At 42.7% G+C, this 25,692-nt stretch overlaps 1 protein-coding gene across 1 annotated transcript in view; it reads right to left on the bottom strand.

The window, feature by feature from the left end:
- Window positions 1-18,370, bottom strand: part of LOC135057231 (pulmonary surfactant-associated protein A-like) — a 47,004-nt gene extending 28,634 nt beyond the window's left edge. The window contains exon 1 of the mRNA XM_063963126.1: window positions 18,146-18,370. Coding sequence (XP_063819196.1) covers window positions 18,146-18,370 — 225 coding nt within the window. The remainder of the gene's footprint in view (window positions 1-18,145) is intronic.
- Between the last annotated feature and the right edge of the window lie 7,322 nt (window positions 18,371-25,692).

Here is a 25,692-nt window from a genome sequence, read left to right as displayed (position 1 = left end):
CGTTAGTTCACAAGGACTTAGAGAATTGCTTGAGGTAGTGTGTCCCCAGTGCCAAATACCATCTAGGTTCCATTTCTCTAGGCAGGCGATACCGAGAATGTACACAGATGTCAGAAAAAGAGTCACCAGTGTCCTAAAAAATGCAGTTGTACAGACATTTGGACAAGTGGAGCAGGGCAGACTAAGGACTATAAGATTGTGACAGTTCACTGGGTAGATGTATTGCCTCCCGCAGCAACAACAGCAGCAGCTGCACCAGTAGCAGCATCTCGCAAACACCAACTTGTTCCTAGGCAGGCTATGCTTTGTATCACCGCTTTCCATAAGAGGCACACAGCTGACAACCTCTTACGGAAACTGAGAAACATCATCGCAGATTGGCTTACCCCAATTGGACTCTCCTGGGGATTTGTGACATCGGACAACGCCACCAATATTGTGCGTGCATTACAAGTGGGCAAATTCCAGCACGTCCCATGTTTTGCACATTCAATTAATTTGGTGGTGCATAATGGCCCTCATTCCGAGTTGTTCGCTCAATATTTTCCTTCACATCGGTGCGATTTTCCGCTAACTGTGCATGCGCAATGTTCGCACTGCGGCTGCGCCAAGTAAATTTGTTATGAAGTTTGGTATTTTACTCACGGCATTACGAAGTTTTTTCTTCGTTCTGGTGATCGTAGTGTGATTGACAGGAAGTGGGTGTTTCTGGGCGGAAACTGGCCGTTTTATGGGAGTGTGTGAAAAAACGCTGCCGTTTCTGGGAAAAACGCGGGAGTGGCTGGAGAAACGGGGGAGTGCCTGGGCGAACGGTGGGTGTGTTTGTGACGTCAAACCAGGAACGAAACTGACTGAACTGATCGCAGTGGCAGAGTAAGTGTCGAGCTACTCAGAAACTGCTAAGAAATTTCTATTCGCAATTTTGCGAATCTTTCGTTTGCAATTCTGCTAAGCTAAGATTCACTCCCAGAGGGCGGCGGCTTAGCGTGTGCACTGCTGCGAAAAGCGGCTAGCGAGTGAACAACTCGGAATGAGGGACAATATTTTTAAAAATGACAGGGGCGTGCAGGAGATGCTGTTGGTGGCCCGAAGAATTGCGAGCCACTTTTGGCATTCAGCCACCGCGTGCCGTAGACTGGAGCGCCAGCAAACACTCCTGAACATGCCCTGCCATCATCTGAAGCAAGAGGTGGTAACGAGGTGGAATTCAACCCTCTATATGCTTCAGAGGATGGAGGAGCAGCAAAAGGCCATTCATGTCTATACATCTGACTATGATATCGGCAAAGGCGGGGGAATGCACCTGACTCAAGTGCAGTGGAGAATGATTTCCATGTTGTGCAAGGTTCTCCAACGCTTTGAACTTGCCACACATGAAGTCAGTTCAAACACTGCCAGCCTAAGTCAGGTTATTCCCCTCATCAGGCTTTTACATAAGCAGCTGGAGAGATTGAAGGAGGAGCTAAAATGGAGCAATTCCGCTAGGCATGTGGGACTTGTGGATGGAGCCCTTCATTCGCTTAACCAGGATTCACGGGTGGTCAATCTGTTGAAATCAGAGCACTACATTTTGGCCACCGTGCTCGATCCTAGGTTTAAAGCCTACAGTGTATCTCTCTTTCCGGCAGACACAAGTCTGCAGATGTTCAAAGACCTGCTGGTGAGACAATTGTCAAGTCAAGCGGAACGTGACCCGCCAGCAGCTCCTCCTTCATTTTCTACCGCCACTGGAGCTGCCAGGGAAAGGATTAAATTTCCCAAACCACCCGCTGGTGGTGATGCAGGGCAGTCAGGCGCAAGTGCTGACATCTGGTCCAGACTGCAGGACATGCCAATGATTAGACATGTCGTTTACTGTCACTGCATATGATTCTGTCACCATTGAAAGAATGGTGGAGGATTATATGAGTGACAGCATCCAAGTAGGCATGTCAGACAGTCCGTACATATACTGGCAGGAAAAAGAGGCAATTTGGAGGCCCTTGCACAAACTGGCTTTATTTTAACTAAGTTGCCCCCCCTCCCCTCCAGTGTGTACTCCGAAAGAGTGTTTAGTGCAGCCGGTCACCTTGTCAGCGATCGGCGTAGGAGGTTACTTCCAGAAAATGTGGAGAAGATGATGTTCATCAAAATGAATTATAATAAATTCCTCCGTGGAGACATTTACCAGCAATTGCCTCCAGAAAGTACACAGGGACCTGTGATGGTGGATTCCAGGTGGGGATGAATTAATATTCTGTGAGGAGGAGGATGTACACAGTGAAAGGGGTGAGGAATCGGGGGATGAGGATGAGGTGGACATATTGCCTCTGTAGAGCCAGTTTGTGCAAGGAGAGATTGATTGCTACTTTTTTGGTGGGGGCCTAAACTAAACAGTCATTTTAGCCACAGTCGTGTGGCAGACCCTGTCGCTGAAATGATTGGTTTGTTAAAGTGTGCATGTCCTGTTTATACAACATAAGGGTGGATGGGAGGGCCGAAGGACAATTCCATCTTGCACTTCTTATTCTTTATTTATCTTTGAATCATGTGCCGTTTGGGGACTATTTTTTTAAGTTCCATCCTGTCTGACACTGCAGTGCCACACCTAGATGGACCTGGTGTTTGTGCTGCCCTCTTGGGTCGCTTAGCTTGGTCATCCAGTGAACTCGGTGCAAATTTTAGGACTAAAAATATTATTGTGAGGTGTGAGGTGTTCAGAATAGACTGGAAATGAGTGGAAATTATGGTTATTGAGGTTAATAATACTATAGTATCAAAATTACCCCCAAATTCTATGATTTAAGCTGTTTTTGAGGGGTTTTTGAAAAAAAACACCCGAATCCAAAACGCACCCGTATCCGACAAAAATTCAAAAGGGAGGTTTTGCCAAAATGCATCCGAATCCAAAACACGACACGGAACCGAATCCAAAACCAAAACACAAAACCCGAAAAATGTCCGGTGCACATCTCTAATCATTACTATTGCAGAAGAAGCATTGGTGTTTTAATAATAAGTGCAATGTGTGCGGTGCACATGTTCCCCCGGGCCCAAGGGGCCCCATACCGCACACACTGCACCCATATTTTAATACTTACCTTTCCGGAGTCCTGCGTTGGGTGCTGCAGCTGCAGTGTAAATCACAGCCAAAATGGCTGCCTGGCATGCACAGTACTGAAATTGCCGGATACTACTGCATCGTGCAGAGGAGGGGGCCCACCCTAAGTTTGCACAGGGGGCCCCTCCTCTGTTAAAATAACCATGAGATGAAATATCTTCCTTTGTATCATTTCAACAGGCATCTCTTAAAAATAAATGTTGCATTAAATAATGTGTTCATACATTTTTAAAAAGCAAAATATTAATTGGTGATTTCCATCATTAAATGCTTGGAATTAAAGTTTGCTAGATTGTTAAAGTCATCTGTTGTCTGGTAGCTTACCATATTTATCAAAGTTAAAAATGATTGTCCAGTGTAGGACATTAAGCCACTTTATGGCCCTGTCAGCTAGAATGCCACAAGAACTTGTAATAAAGTGGGCCCAGGGATCTTGTTGGGTGGAAAACACAGAACATTATTAAAGAAAAACAATAAGCTTGTTCTAGCTTGAGTACAAGTAAATAATGAATAGGGATGCATTTTTTAAGTTTAATTCAACATCCAAATACTGTTGGCATGTATCTCACAATGGGAATTGTGATTATTATTTAATGTCATCGCCCTATCTGAACCCCATCTAAGTACCCACTACTAAGAGCATGGATGGAAATGGAGATATTTCCCCAAATTCTATGGAATAACACAGTATTAACTATACTAAAATCCAACACTAGGTTAAAGAATTGCTAGAATTATAAAGATAATTGAAAATAAGGGATAATAACTATTATTCAAGGCTCAACCCATATGATTAGTCCATTTTTACGAGAAAGAGGGCAGAAGAGATCTATGTAAGATATATTAAATAATGAATTTATATTATTAAAAGGTTTTCCATATATCTTGCAACATTGAAAAATTCATTTGTGAAATTCTATTTTTTTATGTACTGTATGTATCTGCAGTTAAATTTGCCATGCTCAGAATTTTACAGGAAATCGGATGAATACAGCATATACCCAATTTCTTAAAAAAAATAAAACAACCAAGTGATTTTGTTAGCCATAGGATGAAGAGATTATCAAGCAACCTTGATGGAGCATATGTTACAAAATCAAGGAGGCTTGTTCCAGTTAAAAAATGGCCCTCATTCCAAGTTGATCGCTCGCTAGCTACTTTTTCCAGTCGTGCAAATGCATAGTCGCCACCCACAGGGAGTGTATTTTTGCTTTGCAAGTGTGTGAACGCTTGTGGAGCCGAGCGGGATGAATTTTTTTTTTTTGCAGTTTCTGAGTAGCTCTGGACTTACTCAGCCCTTGTGATCACTTCAGTCTTATTGGTCCCGGAACTGACGTCACACACCCGCCCTGCAAATGCTTGGACATGTCTGCGTTGTTCCAAACACTCCCAGAAAACGGTCAGTTGACACCCACTAACACCCTCTTCCTGTCAATCTCCTTGCGATCGACTGTGTGAATGGATTTTCCGTTAAATCTATCGCCCAGCAACGATCCGCATTGTACCCGTATGACGTGCGTGAGCATTGCGGTGCATACGCATGCGCAGTAGTAACCTGTTCGCTGCGCTGTGAAAAACAGCAGCGAGCAACCAACTCGGAATGACCCCCAATGTTCCACAAATGGCAAGTATTACACTGTTAATCTAGGAGATAGTTCTTCGGCATGTACACATGAAGATTGGAGAAAAATGTTATAACCTTGAAAGTACATTTTTAAATTTGTCAAGGGCTGGACTATGGGAAAAATTAAACCCTTCATACTCAAATCCTTAATTGTTTGCACTGGGATTGTGCAGGATATAATGCCACCCAAGTTCGGTGGCTGTGCAGGACGTCGGCAAAACGCAGACCTTTTTTTAAAGGGGAAATCAGTTACAAGACAAAACCAATTTATAGCAATGGGCTAAACAGGGGATGTTCTTACAACAAAGTCACACAGACATAACTTGTGGATTACTGTGTTATATGTCCTGCATTTTAGCCCTTAGTTACATGCACACTCCTTCCATCTCTGGAGCGGAACCAGCAGCCACTGCAATCTTTATTTATTTTGGTGCCAGTCCCTTACTTTGGCAGCAGCGCTTGGACCCCTAGATACACCCCTGTATAAGCTCACATTATACATGATCTAACTTTAGATAATGTGTTGTTTTTTTTACATTTAAAAATGTAGAATCTTTTTTTTTATAGCAGTCAGCTGGGACAAGTGCTTGTCAGAGATAGCAGTTTTCTTCAGCCACAGCTTTAAAACAATGGCCACCTAGACAGACCAAGTGGTCCCGAATATAAGGGGAGAGGGACAGATACAGTGCAAGATGACTGGTACCGTTAAAGATTCTAAGGTTTACTGTAACATATCCAACATCCTGGCTTCACAGGGGTGCAGAGATCTCAACAACAGGTTGTTAACAAGCTCAAAGCTCTCTGGAATCAATTCACAAAAATCAATGACAGTAATAAGTGAAAAAGTGGTTCAGTGAGCATAGATTGGGCATTTTATGAACTCTGCTATAATGTATTTGGAAACACATCTTTGGTAAACCCTGTCAACTTGTCCTCCTCTAGCTGTGCCACAACACAGGCATCCCAACATGACCATCAGGTCAATGTATTTTTCATCCCAGCCACAAGCATACCAGGTGAAGCAGCTATGATGGTGCACTACGAAGGTTACTCTTTGGGACATAAGCAAAACAAGGACCCAAGGCATATATAGAAGTACTGACACACGTGTAGTAGTATAGTATACCTTGTATGGATAGGTACACATGTAGCACATCCTGCCCACAGGGGAACCATCCAAGGCAGCCACAGGTTATTGCTGGCAGGCCGTGCATACAGTAGTGGTATAGCATACAGGCATAGAGGTATAGCATTCCGGCATAGCATGGTAAAAACAACAGCAGTAGCTAAGGAAGAAAGCAATGGTAGATACTTATAATAATTAGCAGGCAAAAGTTAATGAAAGTAATGTATCTCCAGCAATGCAGCTTCCAGCCAGTGGCCTAGTCAGAAACTGAAGGAGTCCAAGTGAGATAGGGGGCCCCTGGGCTCATAAACACTGATGCAGCCGAGAAGATGACTCACTGGCCTGTGGTGGGATGGAGTGTGCAGAAGCCATGACAACAGTGTATCCCCTACCATCCAGGAGGTCATGGAGATGCACAGCCAACAGTCTGGAACATCACAGAGTACCAAGACCCCTACTTTGCAATCACAGAGTAAGCATAGAAACTTAAAAAACACTATTACACAGTACATTAATTTAACAACACATTCACATTGAACATCTTAAACCAGTAATGGTGTATCACATATTCATATTCAAAATATGACCAAAACCGAGGTGGCAGCCTACACTATGTCAACGGTCCTTGTAGACCAGCTTCGTGGTATGGATGTTGGCTTGGGAGGCTGACCGCCTTGAAAGGTTCTTAGAGGCTGACCGTGAGATGCACCAAACCTTCATGAGCTCCAGGAACATCAAATGGAGTTCCTAAAGCACATGTTCCCTCTCAATCAAGTGCCCCACACTCATCCGTCAGCCCAACAGGTGCAACAGGGCCCACCATATCATGAACATGGTTATAGCGTATACTATAGAGGGCCATATTATGACTCATCCCTACGCAACTCCTGCAAACCCCAAAAATACAGAGTTTACAAAGTATCGCAAATTGGCAACATTTTGGCTTTTCGTTTTAAGACACGACATGCCTGCGTTTCTTGCTCCACTCAATCTCTCTGTACATGTTACATCTGCCCCACATGCAATGCAACATAGTTTTGCCCAGTTTCTTGATAATTTGTTTTGCTTACAAAAATTAATCAGGGCTTAATTTAAATAACTATCTCACCATACATCAAGAGCTAGATTGCATAAACTCCATTGGTACCAGTACCTAGCTGTTAAAACTGTTGTATGTACACATACAGTAATATAGAAATAGCAACTAAGGGGTAAATTTACTAAGATGGGAGTTCTATTTAAGATGGGATGTTGCCCATAGCAACCAATCAGCTTCCAGGTATCATCTTCTAGAGGGTGCTAGATAAATGAGAAGTAGAATGTGATTGGTTGCTATGGGCAACATCCCATCTTAAAAAGAACTCCCATCTTAGTAAATTTCCCTCTAAGTGTGAATGTTAGTGTGAGAGAAAGGGTTAACCTTTTGCTGAGGGATCTAATCATTGGGAAGAAGTTCAGGAAAAGAGTGTCAAAGGTAACGTAGGACTTAAATAAAGTATTATTTAGAGTATTTAATATAAGTAATGATTAGATGTTTAATAATAACACTGAGTTAATTAAGATAAGATATAGGATTTGGGGACTAAGATTATTTACAAAGCATGGAAATAAGACAGCTTAAGTGTCATCTTTAGAACACAGTAACTCTAGTACAATACCTTTTGTTCCATTACTTATAATGCTTCTGTTCTGGCTATTGTTAATATTATATAGAAAACCACATGGTATGTGTTCAAGAATTCAAGCATTGAAATTTGTCATCACTTTATTGGGGACATCACAACTGAGAAAAGTTACTGTATAATTAAGATATTTGATGCATTTATCTACGCAAGCTAATATTTACCGAATCCCAAGTGTAGGGTTAAAATTTGAATTTATATTGGGAAGATATCTGCTGGTCTCATAGGAGTGCAAAAGGTATCTCTGTTCTTACCAGGGGTTTTCCCAAGAAACCCCAGGATATTTACTCACAAGACAAATGCTTGGGTGGAGGTTTTATAATGCCATGCAAGCCATCTCCTTTAAACGAGTACCAAGTAACACAAACTTGTGCCATTCTACATTCCCCCCCATAACAAAAACAGTTTTATACACTTGCTCAAAAGAATTAGGAAAATGGCAGCAAGTGTACAATTTCACTTGTACAATTTACAGAGGACAGACTTTTAAAAATGTACTGGCACAGAAACTGGAAATTATTATATACTGTATGTTATAAATCAAACGTTCTTTCAAAAGATGGTGTTAAGTAAATTTTACTTAAAGTCAATACATAATGTTTTCATGTTATCTTTCCAAAATACTGTAGCTACTGTAGAAAAGTTAAACTTGCTTTCAAATTAATATTTATAAGAGGAGAAAATAAATGGCATAGTTTTGGAAAATCAGTGCTAAATGAGGTTACCATCTTCTGATAGATCATAAGTATCTGATTATGATCAATAATTTCCCTTGTTACATCCTGCTGTAAGTGTATGTGAAATATGCAGTCTCATGAGAAAATAATAGATTTGCGTAAGAAGGGGCACTTGATTGCAGTGCCGTAACTAGACATTTTAGCACTGTGTGCAAGAAACAGCCTCAGCGCCCCCCCCCCCCCCCCCCCCCATATTTAAAATAGGGCCAGTGTGCACTGTAGGTGTGTGCCAAAACTATAGGGGTGTGGCTTTATGTGTTAGGGGCTTGGCAACAAAATAATAACAATTCATATTACACTGCACAGTGTCCTCCATTAATCAAATGACGCCACTTACACACATTACGCCAGGTAGAGCCCCATTTTACACATTACTCCAGGTAGAGTCCCTATTACACATTACGGCAGGCAGAGCTCCCTTTTACACGTTACGGCAGACAGAGCTCCCTTTTACACGTTACAGCAGGCAGAGCTCCCTTTTACACATTACATGCAGTTCACTGTCCTCAGTGCCTATGTACTGTGGGCCGAGAACACTCGGCACACACCTAGCTATGGCCCTGTACAAAAATCATGAGAACTGGGAGGCAGGCAATGTCTGCTCTCCAGCTATGGTGGAACCACAAGTCCAAGCATGCTCTATCATGTAATGTCTGTCAGGGCATGATGGGACTTGTGGTTCCACAGCATCAGGACCCAGGTACGTCTTTCCTCTCACCTTTCTAAGGGCTGGCATGAAGAGTCCTTACCACTTGCTGCTGTTCTAGGAGGGATTGCTGACTCCAGAGTGCCATTGGAGAAGTTAGGGGTGTCTCCAGGTAAGCTGGCTCTCAGATGCTGTAGGAGCCATTATCATGTGGCCTTACACTGGGCATTCGACCCAGACATATGTGTAATTATTTACAAGGTGGGTGTGGGGTGCGGTGGCCCCTATGTCAGTATGGCTGGGCGGCTTCAGGTCGGATCACCCTAACACTTTATTAACACTTATGATTTTCCCTATCACTTTGTATATATTTTTGTATTATTTTAATCACACTTCACTTATATAGCACTTATGTGCTTCTTATTAACCATTATTAATTTTCACCTGTGTGCTGACCTGGGGTAGCCGACCTGTGCCGACGTGATGGGGTCCTGCACCCGGACCCATACCTAGTATTAGGGACCCCCAGTAATGGAGACGCCTTGCCGATCGGCCTGGAGGCTTAACCCTATATCTGCAGATATACGCAACTAAGATCTCCATATTATCTGATTATTATGTAGTATTATTTTTCACTCAGTGTGCATTAGGGAACACAAATAGTTTTTTCTTACACAGAATTACCCCTCCCTTTTAGCACCTGAGTGACATCACAATCTGATTGAGCAGCTTGCCACTATATGTGCATTGCTGTTCTGCTCACCCAGTTGTAGTTGTGTGGCTGCTGCATGATCCTGATCTCATGGGACACTGTCAATCCGTTGCCCGGAGACCAGGCTGCTCACTGACAAGCACAGGCTGGGGCAGAGGTGCTGCTTAGGTGCATTCCAGGAGCTCGCTGGCCGCTCACTGCCGCTGTGTGTGGTTTTAGATCTAGAGATTTTCAGCTGGTATGTCCACTGGGAGTACAGGTCTACAGTAGTGCAGAAGATCGTCACTGTAACCTCCAGGCAGGAGGGGGAGGACATGACTGCCGGGTTGCCGTTGTATGTACTGCATTGTAACTCTGGCAGGAGCGGGTGCGAGGTGAGGATCGGGCACTAGCGCAACCCACAGCTCACTTTAGCCTTCGGTGGTAGGGATCGGGCAGTATTGCCGCAGCTCATTATAACCTCTGGTGGAGGGGGGGCGAGTGGTCTGGCTGTACTGTAAGCTCATGTTTCCCAGGGTGGGGGCAGGGCTTTAACTACCGCAAGCTCACATTGCATTGCGGAACTACGGGTATTACCAGTGGTACTGCGCCCATAGTGCATGTGCGCTGTGTGCCAGGCACCACTGGCACACACCTAGTTACGGCCCTGCTTGATTGGAGCAGTATTTGGAAGCATAACACCCAATAATCAGATATTATTTTTAAAAAAGAAATAAACAGAGTATTCCACGTCAAAATGTTATTATGCATAGTAAACTGTGATTATATAACATACATTAACACAAGAAGTAAAGTATTATTTGGCATCCTTGGGAGCTAGAACACATTTATTATGAGGTTTACTCTTTGGAGTTACACATGCAAAATATTACATTATATTTAATAATTTACCATATTACCATGTTCTGCTATTTCTCCTTAATCATTTATGAATCATGGATTTCTGTTATGAGCAAAAATTACCACTATAGCCAATAATATGAAAATTGATTAGAACAGTGGTTCCCAAAATGTGTGCCACAGTATATTTGCATCAGTGCCACAGACAAGTGAGCCATTCCCAAATCAAATGATTTGCGATGGCCATTTACACAGTCTACTTTAGCGCAGACTTCTCAAACTATGGAAGTGTTCACAGCATCACAGCTCACTTGGTCCCTCAGGTGCTCTCAGCAGCTAATCTGTAGAGCTGTTCTCACCAAACATACACTGCATTGGAAGAGGAGGATACTGAAGACAGTGTGCCCTGCAGCCACCCTCCTCTCTGTTGCAGAGATGGGATCCAAAACTAGCTTCTCTCCAACATGTGAGGAGGCCTGACAATACATGATGGTGCATGAAGTGGTTAAAGATAAAGGAAGAAGGGGTCAGTGGGAATTCCAGCACTGGAACAGTACAGTAAGTAATTCTTATAAACCAGTATTGATAAGGTATTGCAGCTAAACTATACCGCCACGTATAAAGGGTACTGGTGGCAGTCCCATCAGTTGATAATGACAGAAGAACTGGCATAAGGAAAAGAAACACTTGGGATGGGATACTTTAATCTTAAAGTAACACACATATAACATAGACTCATGTAACACTTATCCCAGTGTTTCAAATGTACATTTCCCTATAGTTCAGTAGTAGGGTCCTCTCATCTCTTTATCTGTTATTACCCAGCATTGTTTGAATAATGTTCTATTACTGTTTCCATTTTCCAATTGTAAAAATCAACAGAAAATGCTAGCACTATATATATAAGTAAATGTTAAAAATGTTACTAATATAATTGTTGTGTATGGTGGTGTGTAGGTGTATAGTGTCAAGGAAACCCACTGGGTAATAAAAATAATATGTAATATAATTTAAAAAAACAAAGACAATATAGAATGTGAACACTGATTAATATTAGAACAAATCCACAGTTATGTTAATATAATAATTAAATATAACTGTCCAGTTTTGACACAAAAATCACAAAGTTGTTTACCAGACAAATAATGGCCCTGTAAGTATAATATCAGAAAATATTGTATCAATGGTATATGTGGTAGGAAAATGGATCATATCACATTAATGGATAGTAGTCACATTAATAGCCACAGGTATACCCTCAGCGTGCGGTGGGGTGAGGAAGGTGAGGCAGAGTCTTTCCTGTAATACTGACTAGAGATGTACGGCGGGCACTTTTTATGTTTTGTGTTTGGGTTTTGGTTCTGGTTCCATGATCGTGTTTTGGATCTGGGTTGTTTTTGCCAAAACCACCCTTTTGTGTTTTGGTTTTGGTTTTGGATCTGGATGATTTTTGAAAAAAACATAAAAACAGCTCAAATCACAGAATTTGGGGGGCAATTTTGATCCTATGGTATTACTAACCTCAATAACATTCATTTCCACTCATTTCCAGTCTATTCTGAACACCTCATACCTCACAATATTGTTTTTAGGCCAAAAGGTTGCACCAAGGTGGCTGTATGACTAAGCTAAGCGACAGAAGTGTGCAGCACAAACACCTGGCCCATCTAGGAATGGCACTGTAGTGGCAGACAGGATTGCACTTAAAAAAAATAGTCCCCAAACAGCACATCATGCAGAGAAGTAAAAGAAGTGCAATGAGGTAGCTGTATGACTAAGCTAAGCGACACAAGTGTGCAGCACAAACACCTGGCCCATATATGGTTGGCACTGCAGTCCCACTGCACTAATGGAGGATATCAGACGCACATCTAACACCAACATAGCTGCCAAGGCCTCAGTTATCCGCTTTGCAATAGGATGACTGCTGTTATATTTTATCTTCCTCGCAAAGAACTGTTGGACAGTCAATTGCTTAGTAGAAGTAGTACAAGTGGTCTTCCAACTTTCCCTGTGGGATAACGATCGACTCCCAGCAGCAACAACAGCAGTGGCAGCAGCAGCAGTAGAAGGAAGTGGTTCTTGATCTTTTCCTATTTTATCCTCCAAATTTTTGTTCTCCATTATTTTTCTGGCATTACAGTATATAACAAAATGCAGCACAGGAGAGCGTACCTCTACACCACACAGGGCAAACCCTGTAAAAAAATATTTGGATTAAATATTAATAACCCCTTTAGTTGGAGTAAATAATATACAGCAAAGGACAGCACCACTGAACTTATATGGCAGGACCATTGCACTGGACATATACGGCAGTATCACTGGACTTATACGGCAGTACCACTGGACTGGATTTGTATATGCCAGTACCACTGGATTTATATGGCAGTATCACTGGATTTATACGACAGTATCATTGGAATTATATGGCAGTACCACTGGACATATATGGCAGTGTCACTGGATTTATACGGCATTACCACTGGACATATATGGCAGTACCATTGGACTGTATTTATATGGCAGTACCACTTAATTTATATGGCAGTACCACTGGATTTATACGGCAGTGTCACTGGAATTATATGGCAGTACCACTGGACAAATACGGCAGTATCACTGGACTGGACTTATGCGGCAGTACCACCGGACATATACAACAGTATCACTGGATTTATACGGCAGTATCACTGGACATACAGTATACAGCAGTATCACTGGACATATACAGCAGTACCACTGGACTTATACAGCAGCAAAGGGACACCACCACTGGACTGAGGCAGGACAACACAGCACCACTGCAATGGACATATGGCAGCAATGGACACCACCACTGTGACTGGACTGATGCAGCACAAGACACCACCACTGGACTGATGCAGCACAACACAGCACCACTGGACTGGACTTATACAGCAGCACTGGACATATGGCAGCAGAGGGCACCACCACTGTGACTGGAGTGATGCAGCACAAGACACTACTACTGTACTGATGCAGGACAACACAGCACCACTGAACTGGACTTATATGGCTACACTGGACATATGGCAGTAGATGACACCACCACTGTGACTGGACTGATGCAGCATAAGACACTACACTGGACTGAGCAGCACAAGACAGTACTGGAATTGTTACCCCACTTTTTCTCCTGCATAGACACTGAGGAAGGAGACACGTCCTCTTACTATACTCTCCAACGCTGGAGTGAAAATGGCGGCGACGCACGGCTCCTTATATGGAATCCAAACCCCACGAGAATCCGACAGCAGGATGATGACGTTTAACCTCGTTCTGGTTTCTGAGTCAGGCAGGAAAACCCGAGCCGGGCTCGGATCCGGGCTCAAGTAGTAAAGTTCGGGGGGTTTGGTTCTCAGAGAACCGAACCCGCTCATCTCTAATACTAACGTATATGCCAGAGTTTTGACTACAGTGTATAAAGTATGTGGAAAATACAACTAATACACAGTATTAGAAACATCTTTGTATTATTTGTACCATTTTTATAGTCAAAACTCTGGTGTAAAAAGTGTATGGCAGGTGTGGGCCTACCTTTTCCACACATATCTGGTCAAACTTTACCAAATTTCTAGCAGTATATACTGCTGCATCTGGTATAATGCCCACATAAATACTTGGGCTCATGTATTGTGTGTAAATCTGGCCCTGGTACTAGCCAGTGACTCAACCATTTACCTCATTGCCTATCCCTGACTCTCATGTAGATCTAGAAATAGAAATGAAAGTAGCTATGTGCCATAACTGAAGTAAATGGCAGAGGAGATAGGTATATTCTAGAGATGTGCACCAGAAACTTTTTGTGTTTTGTGTTTTAGTTTTGCATCTGGATCTCCATTCGTGTTTTGGATCTGGATGGGTTTTGCCAAAACCACCCTTTTGGGTTTTAGTTTTGATCTGGATTTTTTTGAAAAAAAACCCCAAACACATAAAAACAGCTAAAATCACAGAATTGTTTTTTTCTGTTGTTGTTCCTACAGTACTATTAACCTCAATAACATTAATTTCCACTCATTTCCAGTCTCTTCTGAACACCTCACATCTACCAATATTGTTTTTAGTCCAAAAGGTTGCATCGCGGTAGCTGGATGACTAAGCTAAGCAAAACAAGTTGGCGTCACAAACAACTGGCCCATCTAGGAGTGGCACTGAAGTGGCAGACACGATGGCAGTTTTAAAAACTAGGCACCAAAGAGCACATAATGCAATGAAAAAAAGAGGTGCAAGATGGAATTGTCCTTGGGCCCTCCCATCCACCCTTATGTTGTATAAACAGGACATGCACACTAACAAACCAATCATTTCAGCGACATGGTCTGCCACACGGCTGTGGCTGAAATGATTGGTTGGTTTGGGCCCCCACCAAAAAAAGAAGCAATTAATAACTCCTTGCACAAACTGGCTCTACAGTGGCAAGATGTCATCCTCATCCTCTGATTCCTCACACCTTTCAATGTTTACATCCTCCGGGTACTCCGGTTTCCTCCCACAATCCAAAAATATACTGGTAAGTCAATTGGATCCCAACAAAATTAACCCTAGTATGAATGTGTGCGCGTGTACATGTGGAAGGGAATATAGATTGGAAGCTCCACTGGGGCAGGGACTGATGTGAATGGCCAAATATTCTCTGTAAAGCGCTGCGGAATATGTGTGCGCTATATAAATAACTGATAATAATAATAGAGTATTAATTTGTCTCCACTGGAATCCACCATCACAGGCTTCTTTTCACTTTCTGCAAGCCATTGCTGGTAAAGGTCTTCCTGGAGGAATTTATAATTCATTTTGATGAACATCATCTTCTCCACATTTTCTGGAAGTAACCTCCTATATTGATCGCTGACAAGGTTACCGGCTGCACTAAACACTCTTTCGGAGTACACACTGGAGGGGGGCAACTTAGGTAAATTATAGCCAGTTTGTGCAAGGGCCTCCAAATTGCCTCTTTTTCCTGCCAGTATACATACGGACTGTCTGACATGCTTACTTGGATGCTGTCACCCATATAATTCCCCACCATTCTTTGAACAGTGACAGCATCATATGCAGTGGCAGTAGACAAGTCAGTAATAGTTGGCAGCTCCTTCAGTCTGGACCACATGTCAACACTTGTTCCTGACTGTCCTGCATCACCACCAGCATGTCTGCTAGGAAATTTTATTCTTTTCCTCGCAGCCCCATTTGCGTGAGAAAATGAAGGAGGAGCTGTTGACGTGTTGACATGAGCTGACAATTTTCTCACCAGCAGATCTTTGCACCTCTGCAGACTTGTGTGCGCCAGAAAGAGAGATACAATGTAAGCTTTAAATCTAGGATCGAGCTCGGTGGCCAAAATGTAGTGATCTGATTTCAACAGATTGACCACCCTTGAATCCTGGCAAAGCGAATAAAGGGCTCCATCCACAAGTCCCACATACTTATCGAAATTGCTCCATCTTAGCTCCTCCTTCAATTTCTCCAGCTGCTTCTGCAAAAGCCTGATGAGGGGAATGACCTAACACAAGCTAGCAGTGTCTGAACTGACTTCACGTGTGGCAAGTTTGAAGGGTTGGAGAACCTTGCACAACACGGAAATCATTCTCCACTGCGCTTGAGGTGGGTGCATTCCTCCTCCTTTACCTATGTCATAGGTGGATGTATAGGCTTGAATGGCCTTTTACTGCTCCTCCATCCTCTGAAGCAGGAGATGGTAGGGCAGGTTCAAGGTGTTTGCTGGCACTCCAGTCTTCAGCACGCAGTCACTGAATGTCGAAAGTGTCCGGCAATTTTTTGGGCTGACAGCATCTCCTGCATGCTCCTGTCATTTTTCAAAAAATTCTGCACCACCAAATTTATTGTGTGTGCAAAACATGGGACATGCTGGAATTTGAGTAGATATAATGCTCGAACAATGGGGCTTATTCAGACCTGTTCGCTCGCTAGGTTTTTTTTTCAGTCCTACGTTCGCATAGTCACCACTAGTGATGAGCGGATTCGGTTTTACTCGGTTTTACTCGGTTTTACTCGGTTCTCAAAACAGCATCTTATTGGCTCTCGGATGTCACGTGTTTTGGATAGCCAATAAGATGCCGTTTTGAGAACCGAGTAAAACCGAACCTCGCTCATCACTAGTCACCACCCATAGGGGAGTTTATTTTTGCTTTGCAAGTGTGCGAACGCATGTGTAGCAGAGCTGTACAAACAGATTTAGTGCAGTCTCTGAGTAGCCCAGGACTTACTTAGCAGCTGTGAACACTTCAGTCTGTCTGGGACCGGAACTGACGTCAGGAACCATCCCTGTAAATGCTTGGACACGCCTGCATTTTTCCAACTACTCCCATAAAACGGTCAGTTGACACCCACAAATGGCTTCTTCCTGTCAATCTCCTTCTGAACGCCCATGCGAATAAATTCTTCACACAAACCTATCACTGAGCAGCGATCCGCTTTGTTCCCGTGAGATGTGCCTGTGCATTGCGTTGCATACGCATGCACAGTTTAGACCTGATCGCATTCTGTACACAAACACAGCCTAGCGATCAGGTTTGAATTAGCCTTAATATTGGTAGCACTGTCACATATCACAAATCCCCAGGAGAGTCTAAGTGGGGTAAGCCATAGTGCGATGATGTCCCTCAGTTTCTGTAAGAGGTTCTCATCAGTGTGCCTCTTACCGAAACTGGTGATACATAGCATAGCCTGCCTAGGAACGAGTTGGCATTTGTGAGATGCTGATGCTGCTGCTGTTGTTGCTGTGGAAGGCAATACATCTACCCAGTGGGCTGTCACAGTAATGTAGTCCTTAATTTGCCATGCTCCACTTGTCCACATGTCCATGGTTAAGTGGATAGTGGGTACAACTACATTTTTGAGGACACTTTTCATAATGTCTGTGTACAGTCCAGGAAATGCTTGCCTTGTGAAGTGGAATCTAGACGATATTTGGTACCGAGGACACAGTACATTCATCAACTGTCTAAATACCACTGCACTAATGGCGGATACCGGACGCAACTCTAACACCAGCATAGTTGTTATGGCCTCAGTAATCCGCTTTGCAACAGGGTGACTGCTTTCGTACAGTATTTCATTCTCCTCGCAAACGAATGTTGGACAGTCAAATGCTTAGTTAAAGTAGTACAAGTGGTCTTCTGATGTCCTCTCTGGGATGACGATAGACTCCCAGCAGCAACAACAGCAGTGGCAACAGTAGGCGTACCACTCAAGAGTCCTCCGGAGGAATCCCGGATAGGAGAGGACTCTTCAGTCATGCCAGTGACATGGGCTGCAGGACTACTTCCGTTCCTGACTGAGGAGGAAATTGATGTTGAGGGATTTGGTGCTGTGGATTGCAGGAGCTTGGAAACAACAGGAAATAGGGATTTAGGTGTAAGTGGACTGCTTACTCACTTACCCAAAGTTTCTGAACTTGACAATGACTTCTTATGAATGCGCTGCAGGTGACATATAAGGGAGGATGCTCCTTACCCCTACTTATTATGGATTGACAAAGGCAACACATGGCTTAACACCTGTTGTCCGGATTTGTGGAGAAATAATTCCACACCGAAGAGGTGGTTTTTTTGGTATTTTGCCCAGGCATGATTATGGGCTTTTTCATCCCATGGACAACAACTGTCTCCACTAGTCCCTTTTTCAAACAAATCACATCACCATCAGAATCCTCATTGTCAACTTCTTCCTCAGTGCCAGCTACAAACATATCCTCTTTATCCTGGTGAAGTTCTACAGTGACATCCTCAATCTCAATATCAGCATCTTGACTGGCAGTGCTCTTTCCAGCACTTGCAGAGGGCATGCAAATGGTGGTAGGAGCCTTCTCTTCCCATACAGTCTTGGGAAGGTCAGGCCTAGACATGGCAACTGCGGACATACTTGGACTCTCCTTGGTGATTTGTGATATCTCTGAGTCTGAACTAGAGATGTGCAGAGGGCATTTTTCGGGTTTTGTATTTTGGTTTTATATTCAGTTCCACGGTCGTATTTTGGATTCGGACGCATTTTTGCAAAACCACCCTTTCAAATTTTTGTCAGATTCGGATGCGTTTTGGATTCGGGTGTTTTTTTTAAAAAAAACCTCAAAAACAGCTTAAATCATAGAATTTGGTGGTAATTTTTATCCTATAGTATTATTAACCTAGATAACCATAATTTCCACTCATTTACAGTCTATTCGGAACACAGCACAATATTATTTTTAGTTGTAAAATTTTCACCGAGGTCGCTGGATGACTAAGCTAAGCGACCCAAGTGGGCGGCACAAACACCTGGCCCATCTAGGAGTGGCACTGCAGTGTCAGATAGGATGGCACTTAAAAAATAGTCCCCAAACAGCACATAATGCAAAGATAAATAAAAAAAGAGGTGCAAGATGTAATTGTCCTTGGGCACTCCCATCCACCTTTATGTTGTATAAACAGGACATGCACACTTTAACAAACCCATCATTATAGCGACAGAGTCTGCCACACGACTGTGGCTAAAATGACTGGTTGGTTTGGGCTCCCACCAAAAAAGGAAGCAATCAATCTCTCCTTGCACAAACTGGCTCTACAGAGACAAGATGTCCACCTCATCCTCATCCCCCGATTCCTCACCTCTTTCACTGTGTACATCCTCCTCCTTAATTCGTCCCCACTGGAATCCACCATCACAGGTCCCTGTGTACTTTCTGGAGGCAATTGCTGGTAAATGTCTCCCTGGAGGAATTTATTATAATTCATTTTGATGAACATCATCTTCTCCATATTTTCTGGAAGTAACCTCCTATGCTGATCGCTGACAAGGTGACCGGCTGCACTAAACACTCTTTCGGAGTACACACTGGAGGGTGGGCAACTTAGGTAAAATATAGCCAGTTTGTGCAAGGGCCTCCAAATTGCCTCTTTTTCCTGCCAGTATACATACAGAATGTCTGACATGCCTACTTGGATGCTGTCACTCATATAATCCTCCACCATTCTTTCAATGGTGACAGAATCATATGCAGTGACAGTAAACGACATGTCAGTAATCGTTGGCAGGTCCTTCAGTCCGTACCAGATGTCAGCACTTGCTCCTGACTGCCCTGCATCACCGCCAGAGGGTGGTTTGGGACATTTTATCCTTTTCCTGGCAGTTCCAGTAGCGGTAGAAAATGAAAGAGGAGCTGTTGACAGATTGACCACCCGTGAATCCTGGTTAAGCGAATTAAGGGCTCCATCCACAAGTCCCACATGCCTAGCAGAATCGCTCTGTTTTAGCTCCTCCTTCAATCTCTCCAGCTTCTTCTGCAAAAGCCTGATGAAGAAAATGACCTGACTTAGGCTGGCATTTCTGAACTGACTTCACGTGTGGCAAGTTCAAAGGGTTGTAGAACCTTGCACAACATGGAAATCATTCTCCACTGCGTTTGAGTCAGGTGCATTCCTCCTCCTTTGCCTATATCGTAGGCAGATGTGTAGGAATGAATGGCCTTTTACTGCTCCTCCATCCAGCATATAGAGGATTGAATTCCACCTCGTTACCACCTCTTGCTTCAGCTGATGGCAGGGCATGTTCATGAGTGTTTGCTGGCGTTCCAGTCTTCGGCACGCGGTGGCTGAATGCCGAAAGTGGCCCGCAATTCTTTGGGCCACCGACAGCATCTCCTGCACACCCCTGTCATTTAAATAAAATTGATGCACCACCAAATTAATTGTATGTGCAAAACATAGGACTTGCTTGAATTTGCCCACGTGTAATGCACGCACAATATTGGTGGCATTGTTCGATATCACAAATCCCCAGGAGAGTCCAATTGGGGTAAGCCAATCTGCGATGAAGTTCCTCAGTTTCCGTAAGAGGTTGTCAGCTGTGTGCCTCTTATGGAAAGCGGTGATACAAAGCGTAGCCTGCCTAGGAACGAGTTGGCGTTTGCGAGATGCTGCTACTGGTGCCGCCGTTGTTGTTGCTGCGGGAGGCAATACATCTACCCAGTGGGCTGTCACAGTCATATAGTCCTTAGTCTGCCCTGCTCCACTTGTCCACATGCCCGTGGTTAAGTGGACAGTGGGTAAAACTGCATTTTTTAGGACACTGGTGACTCTTTTTCTGACGTCTGAGTACATTCTCAGTATCGCCTGCCTAGAGAAGTGGAACCTAGATGGGATTTGGTACCATTGACACACTACCTCTATCAATTCTCTAAGTCCCTGTGAACTAACGGTGGATGCCGGACGCACATCTAACACCAACATAGACAAGGCATGTCATTCATCCCACAGACAACATGTGTCTCCCCGGGTGCCTGACTTAAACAAACCACCTCACCATCAGAATCCTCCTCGTCAATTTCCTCCTCAGCGCCAGCAACACCCATATCCTCCTCATCCTGGTGTACTTCATCAGTGACATCTTCAATTTGAATATCAGGAACTGGACTGTGGGTGCTCCTTCCAGCACTTGCAGGGGGCATGCAAATGTTGGAACGAGCCACCTCTTCCCGTCCAGTGTTGGGAAGGTCAGGCATCACACTCGCCGACACATTTGAACTCTCCTTGGGGATTTGTAATTTAGAATGCACAGTTCTTTGCTGTGCTTTTGCCAGCTTAACTCTTTTCATTTTTCTAGCGGGAGGATGAGTGCTTCCATCCTCATGTAAAGCTGAACCACTAGCCATGAACATAGGCCAGGGCCTCAGCCGTTCCTTGCCACTCCATGTCGTAAATGGCATATTGGCGAGTTTACGCTTCTCCTCAGATGATTTTAATTTAGATTTTTGGGTCATTTATATTTTTACAGCATAAAAGACAATGACACAGCACCCTGTGTTTTCACAGCATCCCTATATTTTAGCAACAACACTGTATTTTTACAGTATACAGGACAGGGCCAGTGTACCTTTATTTTTAACCCCCTGTATTTTTACTGCATACAATAGAGGGACACAGCACCCCTGTATTTTCACAGCACCCCTGTATTTTAACAACAACACTGTATTTTTACAGTATACAGGTCAGGGCCATTGTTCTTTTAGTTTTACAACACCCTTGTATTTTTACAGCATACAGGACAGGAACACAGCACCCTTGTATTTTAACATCATCCCTATATTTTTACAGCATACAGGACAGGACCAGTGTACCTTTATTTTTACAACACATTTATATTTTTACAGCATAAAAGACAGGGACACAGCACCCTGTATTTTCACAGCACCCCTATATTTTAGCAACAACACTGTATTTTTAAAGCATATATGACAGGGCCATTGTTCTTTTAGTTTTACAACACCCCTGTATTTTTATAGCATACAGGACAGGAACACAGCACCGTTGTATTTTAACAACATCCCTATGTTTTTACAGCATACAGGACAGGGCCAGTGTACCTTTATTTTTACAACACCCTGTATTTTTACAGCATGCAAAACATGGACACAGCACCCCTATATTTTCACAGCACCCCTGCATTTTAACAACATTCCTGTATTTTTACAGCATACAGGACAGGGCTAGTGTACCTTTATTTTAACAATGCCCCTGTATTTTACAGCATACAGGACAGGGACACAGCACCCCTGTATTTTAACAATACCCATGACTTCTTACACCATACAGGACAGGGTCAGTGTAATTTTATTTTTGCAACAGATTTATATTTTTACAGCATAAAAGACAGGGACACAGCACCCCTGTATTTTCATAGCACCCCTATATTTTAGCAACAACACTGTATTTTTACAGCATACAGGACAAAGTCAGTGTACCTTTATTGTTACAACACCCCTGTATTTTTACTGCATACAAGACAGGGACACAGCACCCCTGTATTTTCACAGCATCCCTGTATTTTAACAACACCTTTGTATTTTTACAGCATACAGGACAGGGCCAGTGTACCTTTATTTTTACAACACCCTGTATTTTTACAGCATACAAAACATGGACACAGCACTTCTATATTTTCACAGCACCCCTGCATTTTAACAACATTCCTGTATTTTTACAGTATACATGACAGGGCTTGTATACCTTTATTTAACAACACCCCAGTATTTTTACAGCATACAGGACAGGGACACAGCACCCCTGTATTTAAACAATACCCATTAATTCTTACACCATACAGGACAGGGCCAGTGTTCCTTTATTTTTACAACACCCCTGTATTTTTACAGTATACAGGAAAGGACCAGCACCCCTGTATTTTGACAGTATACAAGACTGGGACACAGCACCACAGTATTATCACTGCACTTCTGTATTTTAACAACACCGCTGTATTTTTACAGCATACAGGACAGGGCCAGTGTAACTTTATTTTTACAACACACCTGCATTTTTACAGCATACAAGACAGTGTCCCTGTAAACCACAGGACAGCAACACCCATGTACAACACCCCTAACAGCACAGCACACCCCTTTACAGCCCCCCAAACATCACAGGACACCACAGGACAGCACCCCTGTACAGCACCCTTAACAGCATAGTACATCACAGGACAGCATCCCTAACAGCACACAGGACAGCACCTCTAAAGAGCTCACAATGACTCCACCCAATGCAACCACCCACAGAGAGACAGGGGTCTGTCTCCCTCAATCTCCAAGTCCAGAGTGAAAATGGTGGCGACACACGGCTCCATATATAGAATATAAAACCTGTGAGAATCCGACAATGGGATGATGACATTTTGCCTCATTATGGGATACGAGTATGGCAGGAAGTCCTGAGCTGGACTTGATTCCCAGCTTGGATCATTGGGTTTGGGGAGAGGGGTTCGGATCTCTGAGATCCGAACATGCTCATCTATAGAATATTCACTTTCATATCCAAAGGCAACAAATAGTTGGCTGCTGGGAACAAAAATATGGTAATGTATGGGAGCATATAACAATCAACCATTTGCTCCCAAACACTGGAAAACAGACAATGGTCATTCAGACAAATTGGTTAAATCTGTCTGAATTAACAAATTTATCTGAACAATTGTTTTGTCCATTTTTCAGTATTTGGGAGTAAATGCAGCACAGTAACATGGCTGCAGTTGCCCACCACACCCCAATTACCCTGCCGCCCAATCTCCCTGGGTACTCAACCATGGCCAGCCTTAAACAGCTCCCTAAACACAAGGAGGGAGCTGTTTTGCTGTTTCTCTTTGTCTCTTTCAGATAGTGTACTTATTTCTAGGTTTTAGTGCAATTCTTATATCTTATTGTAAAAAAAATAACCACAATGTCACCACACTTTATTGTAAAGATAGTCATTTTTAAACAGATGTAGTCACTATGATGTGAAATATGGGAAGAAAATCGAATGGAACTATGTTTGCTTTTATCATTTGTGAGAAATTCAAACACGGTAACACCCAGTGTAACCACTTACATAAAAATAAATACCAATAGAACATTTCTTAGTTATAAGTGCTGCACACTCATAGTACAATCAATATTTACTTCTTCCTTTAAGATCTATTACAATTGTTGATTTAACACTAAATTATAGGACTTCTTGTTCTAAAGAAAACTCAGAATATTTTTGATTTAACCATTCACAATGTTTTTCCACTATAAGGACGTTTACAGTTTACAAAAATCAGATAATAACAGATCTAATGCAACTAAGGTAACTCGTGCTTTTTGATATGAATAAAGTGAAACAATTGCAAAATTGCATAGGAGTTTACAATTTGTTCCAAGAATATTGATTCATTTACACATAAATCCTTAACTTGAGTAAATGAAAGGTACTGCATAACTTTTGCATGTTTTCTTTTTAGTAAATGAAACAAAGATTAGGGGATATACACTATTTACTAATAAGCCCTACACATAAGGCGATGTGCCGCCGAGGTGCCCGATGGCCGATACGGCCGGCAGGCGACCCAGTGGCGGGGGGAGATGACAGGGGGAGTGAAGTTTCTTCACTCCCCCCGTCACCTGGCTCCATAGCAGTGCATGCTAATATGGATGCGATTGTCCTTATTGGCTTGCATGCATAAACGACCCGGCATCAACGATGAACGAGCGTGGGGCCACGCATCGTTCATCGCTGGTGCCTAAACAATGAAAGCTATGAACAATATTTTGTTCATTAATGAACGAGATCGTTCATATCTTTCAGTGTTATCATCTAATGTGTAGGGCAAATAAGTGTCGGTTTTTCAATGTCAAAGCATATAGTCAGTTTTAAATCCAGGAGTGTTTTACATTTCTATTAAATGAGTCTTGGGACTCTTTAAATCCCGCAGCGATAGCAACCAACAAGAGGCAGCTTTAAAAAGTCACTGCGTAGTAAATATACCTGTAATCCTTCTCCTTGTTTAACTGTAGCAGAAGCAATAATTAAAGTAATGCACATTTTTGCCCTAATGTCCTGTGAAAAATGCTATGATTTGCAAATATTGTTCATTAGTTTATGCTGTTTAATATTTGGGAAAAAAACAAACCTTATGATTTTATCTCTTTGTTGTACCCTGAGCTGAAATACTGTTACAACTATGTAGAAACCTAATAGCAGGCTTGAGTGCCTGCTGCCTATATAGTTTTTTTTTTTTATTGTACGCTGTTGAGATTGGAAGCAGCATAAGGTAAAGGATCATAATGAAATAATATATAAATGAAAGTTTAAATTCTGAACTTCACATTGGATTAATCATTGCAAGGATCAGGGGCTAGCTGGCAACTTTCAGCTTGAGGTCTGGGGAGCAAATTGAAGCAAGTAGCCCTGGCGTTTCTACCAGCACATTGCAATGTGGACTTGGTTTATCTAGTATGGGTGTGATTTAAATAGCCAATGCAATATATGAAAAATTGTTATAAACAAATACAATCCATACCAGTCCCATCTGACAATACATAAATTAGATATTCTAAAGAGGAATACAGTGATTTCTATATAATAAGGAAGCATTCTAGTTAGTGATATACTGTAAAATACAGGGACCATTCTAGCGACTGAATTACAATACAGAAAGCATCCTGAGGACCGTCATATTATACAGAAAGCATTGCATTGATTGCTGGAGCTCTAAATGCACCACAGGCTGCAACAGGAAGCCTAATTCCACGCTTTCAGAACAATGCATATGTATGACCCTGCAATACTGAGTTGCACATGTATAGAAGCTCCCTGCACTATTGCTGAGGGTTTTGAAGTAAGGTGAAGGGACTGTGGAAGATACTCTAAAGTGGAGAGACATAAAGTACCAACAAATCAACTTGTGTCAGTT

The sequence above is a fragment of the Pseudophryne corroboree genome, chromosome 3, assembly GCF_028390025.1.
Source record: "Pseudophryne corroboree isolate aPseCor3 chromosome 3, aPseCor3.hap2, whole genome shotgun sequence".
Classification (NCBI taxonomy): Eukaryota; Metazoa; Chordata; class Amphibia; order Anura; family Myobatrachidae; genus Pseudophryne; species Pseudophryne corroboree.
The sequence above is the reverse complement of the archived record's forward strand: the minus strand, read 5'-3'. Positions and strand labels throughout refer to the sequence as shown.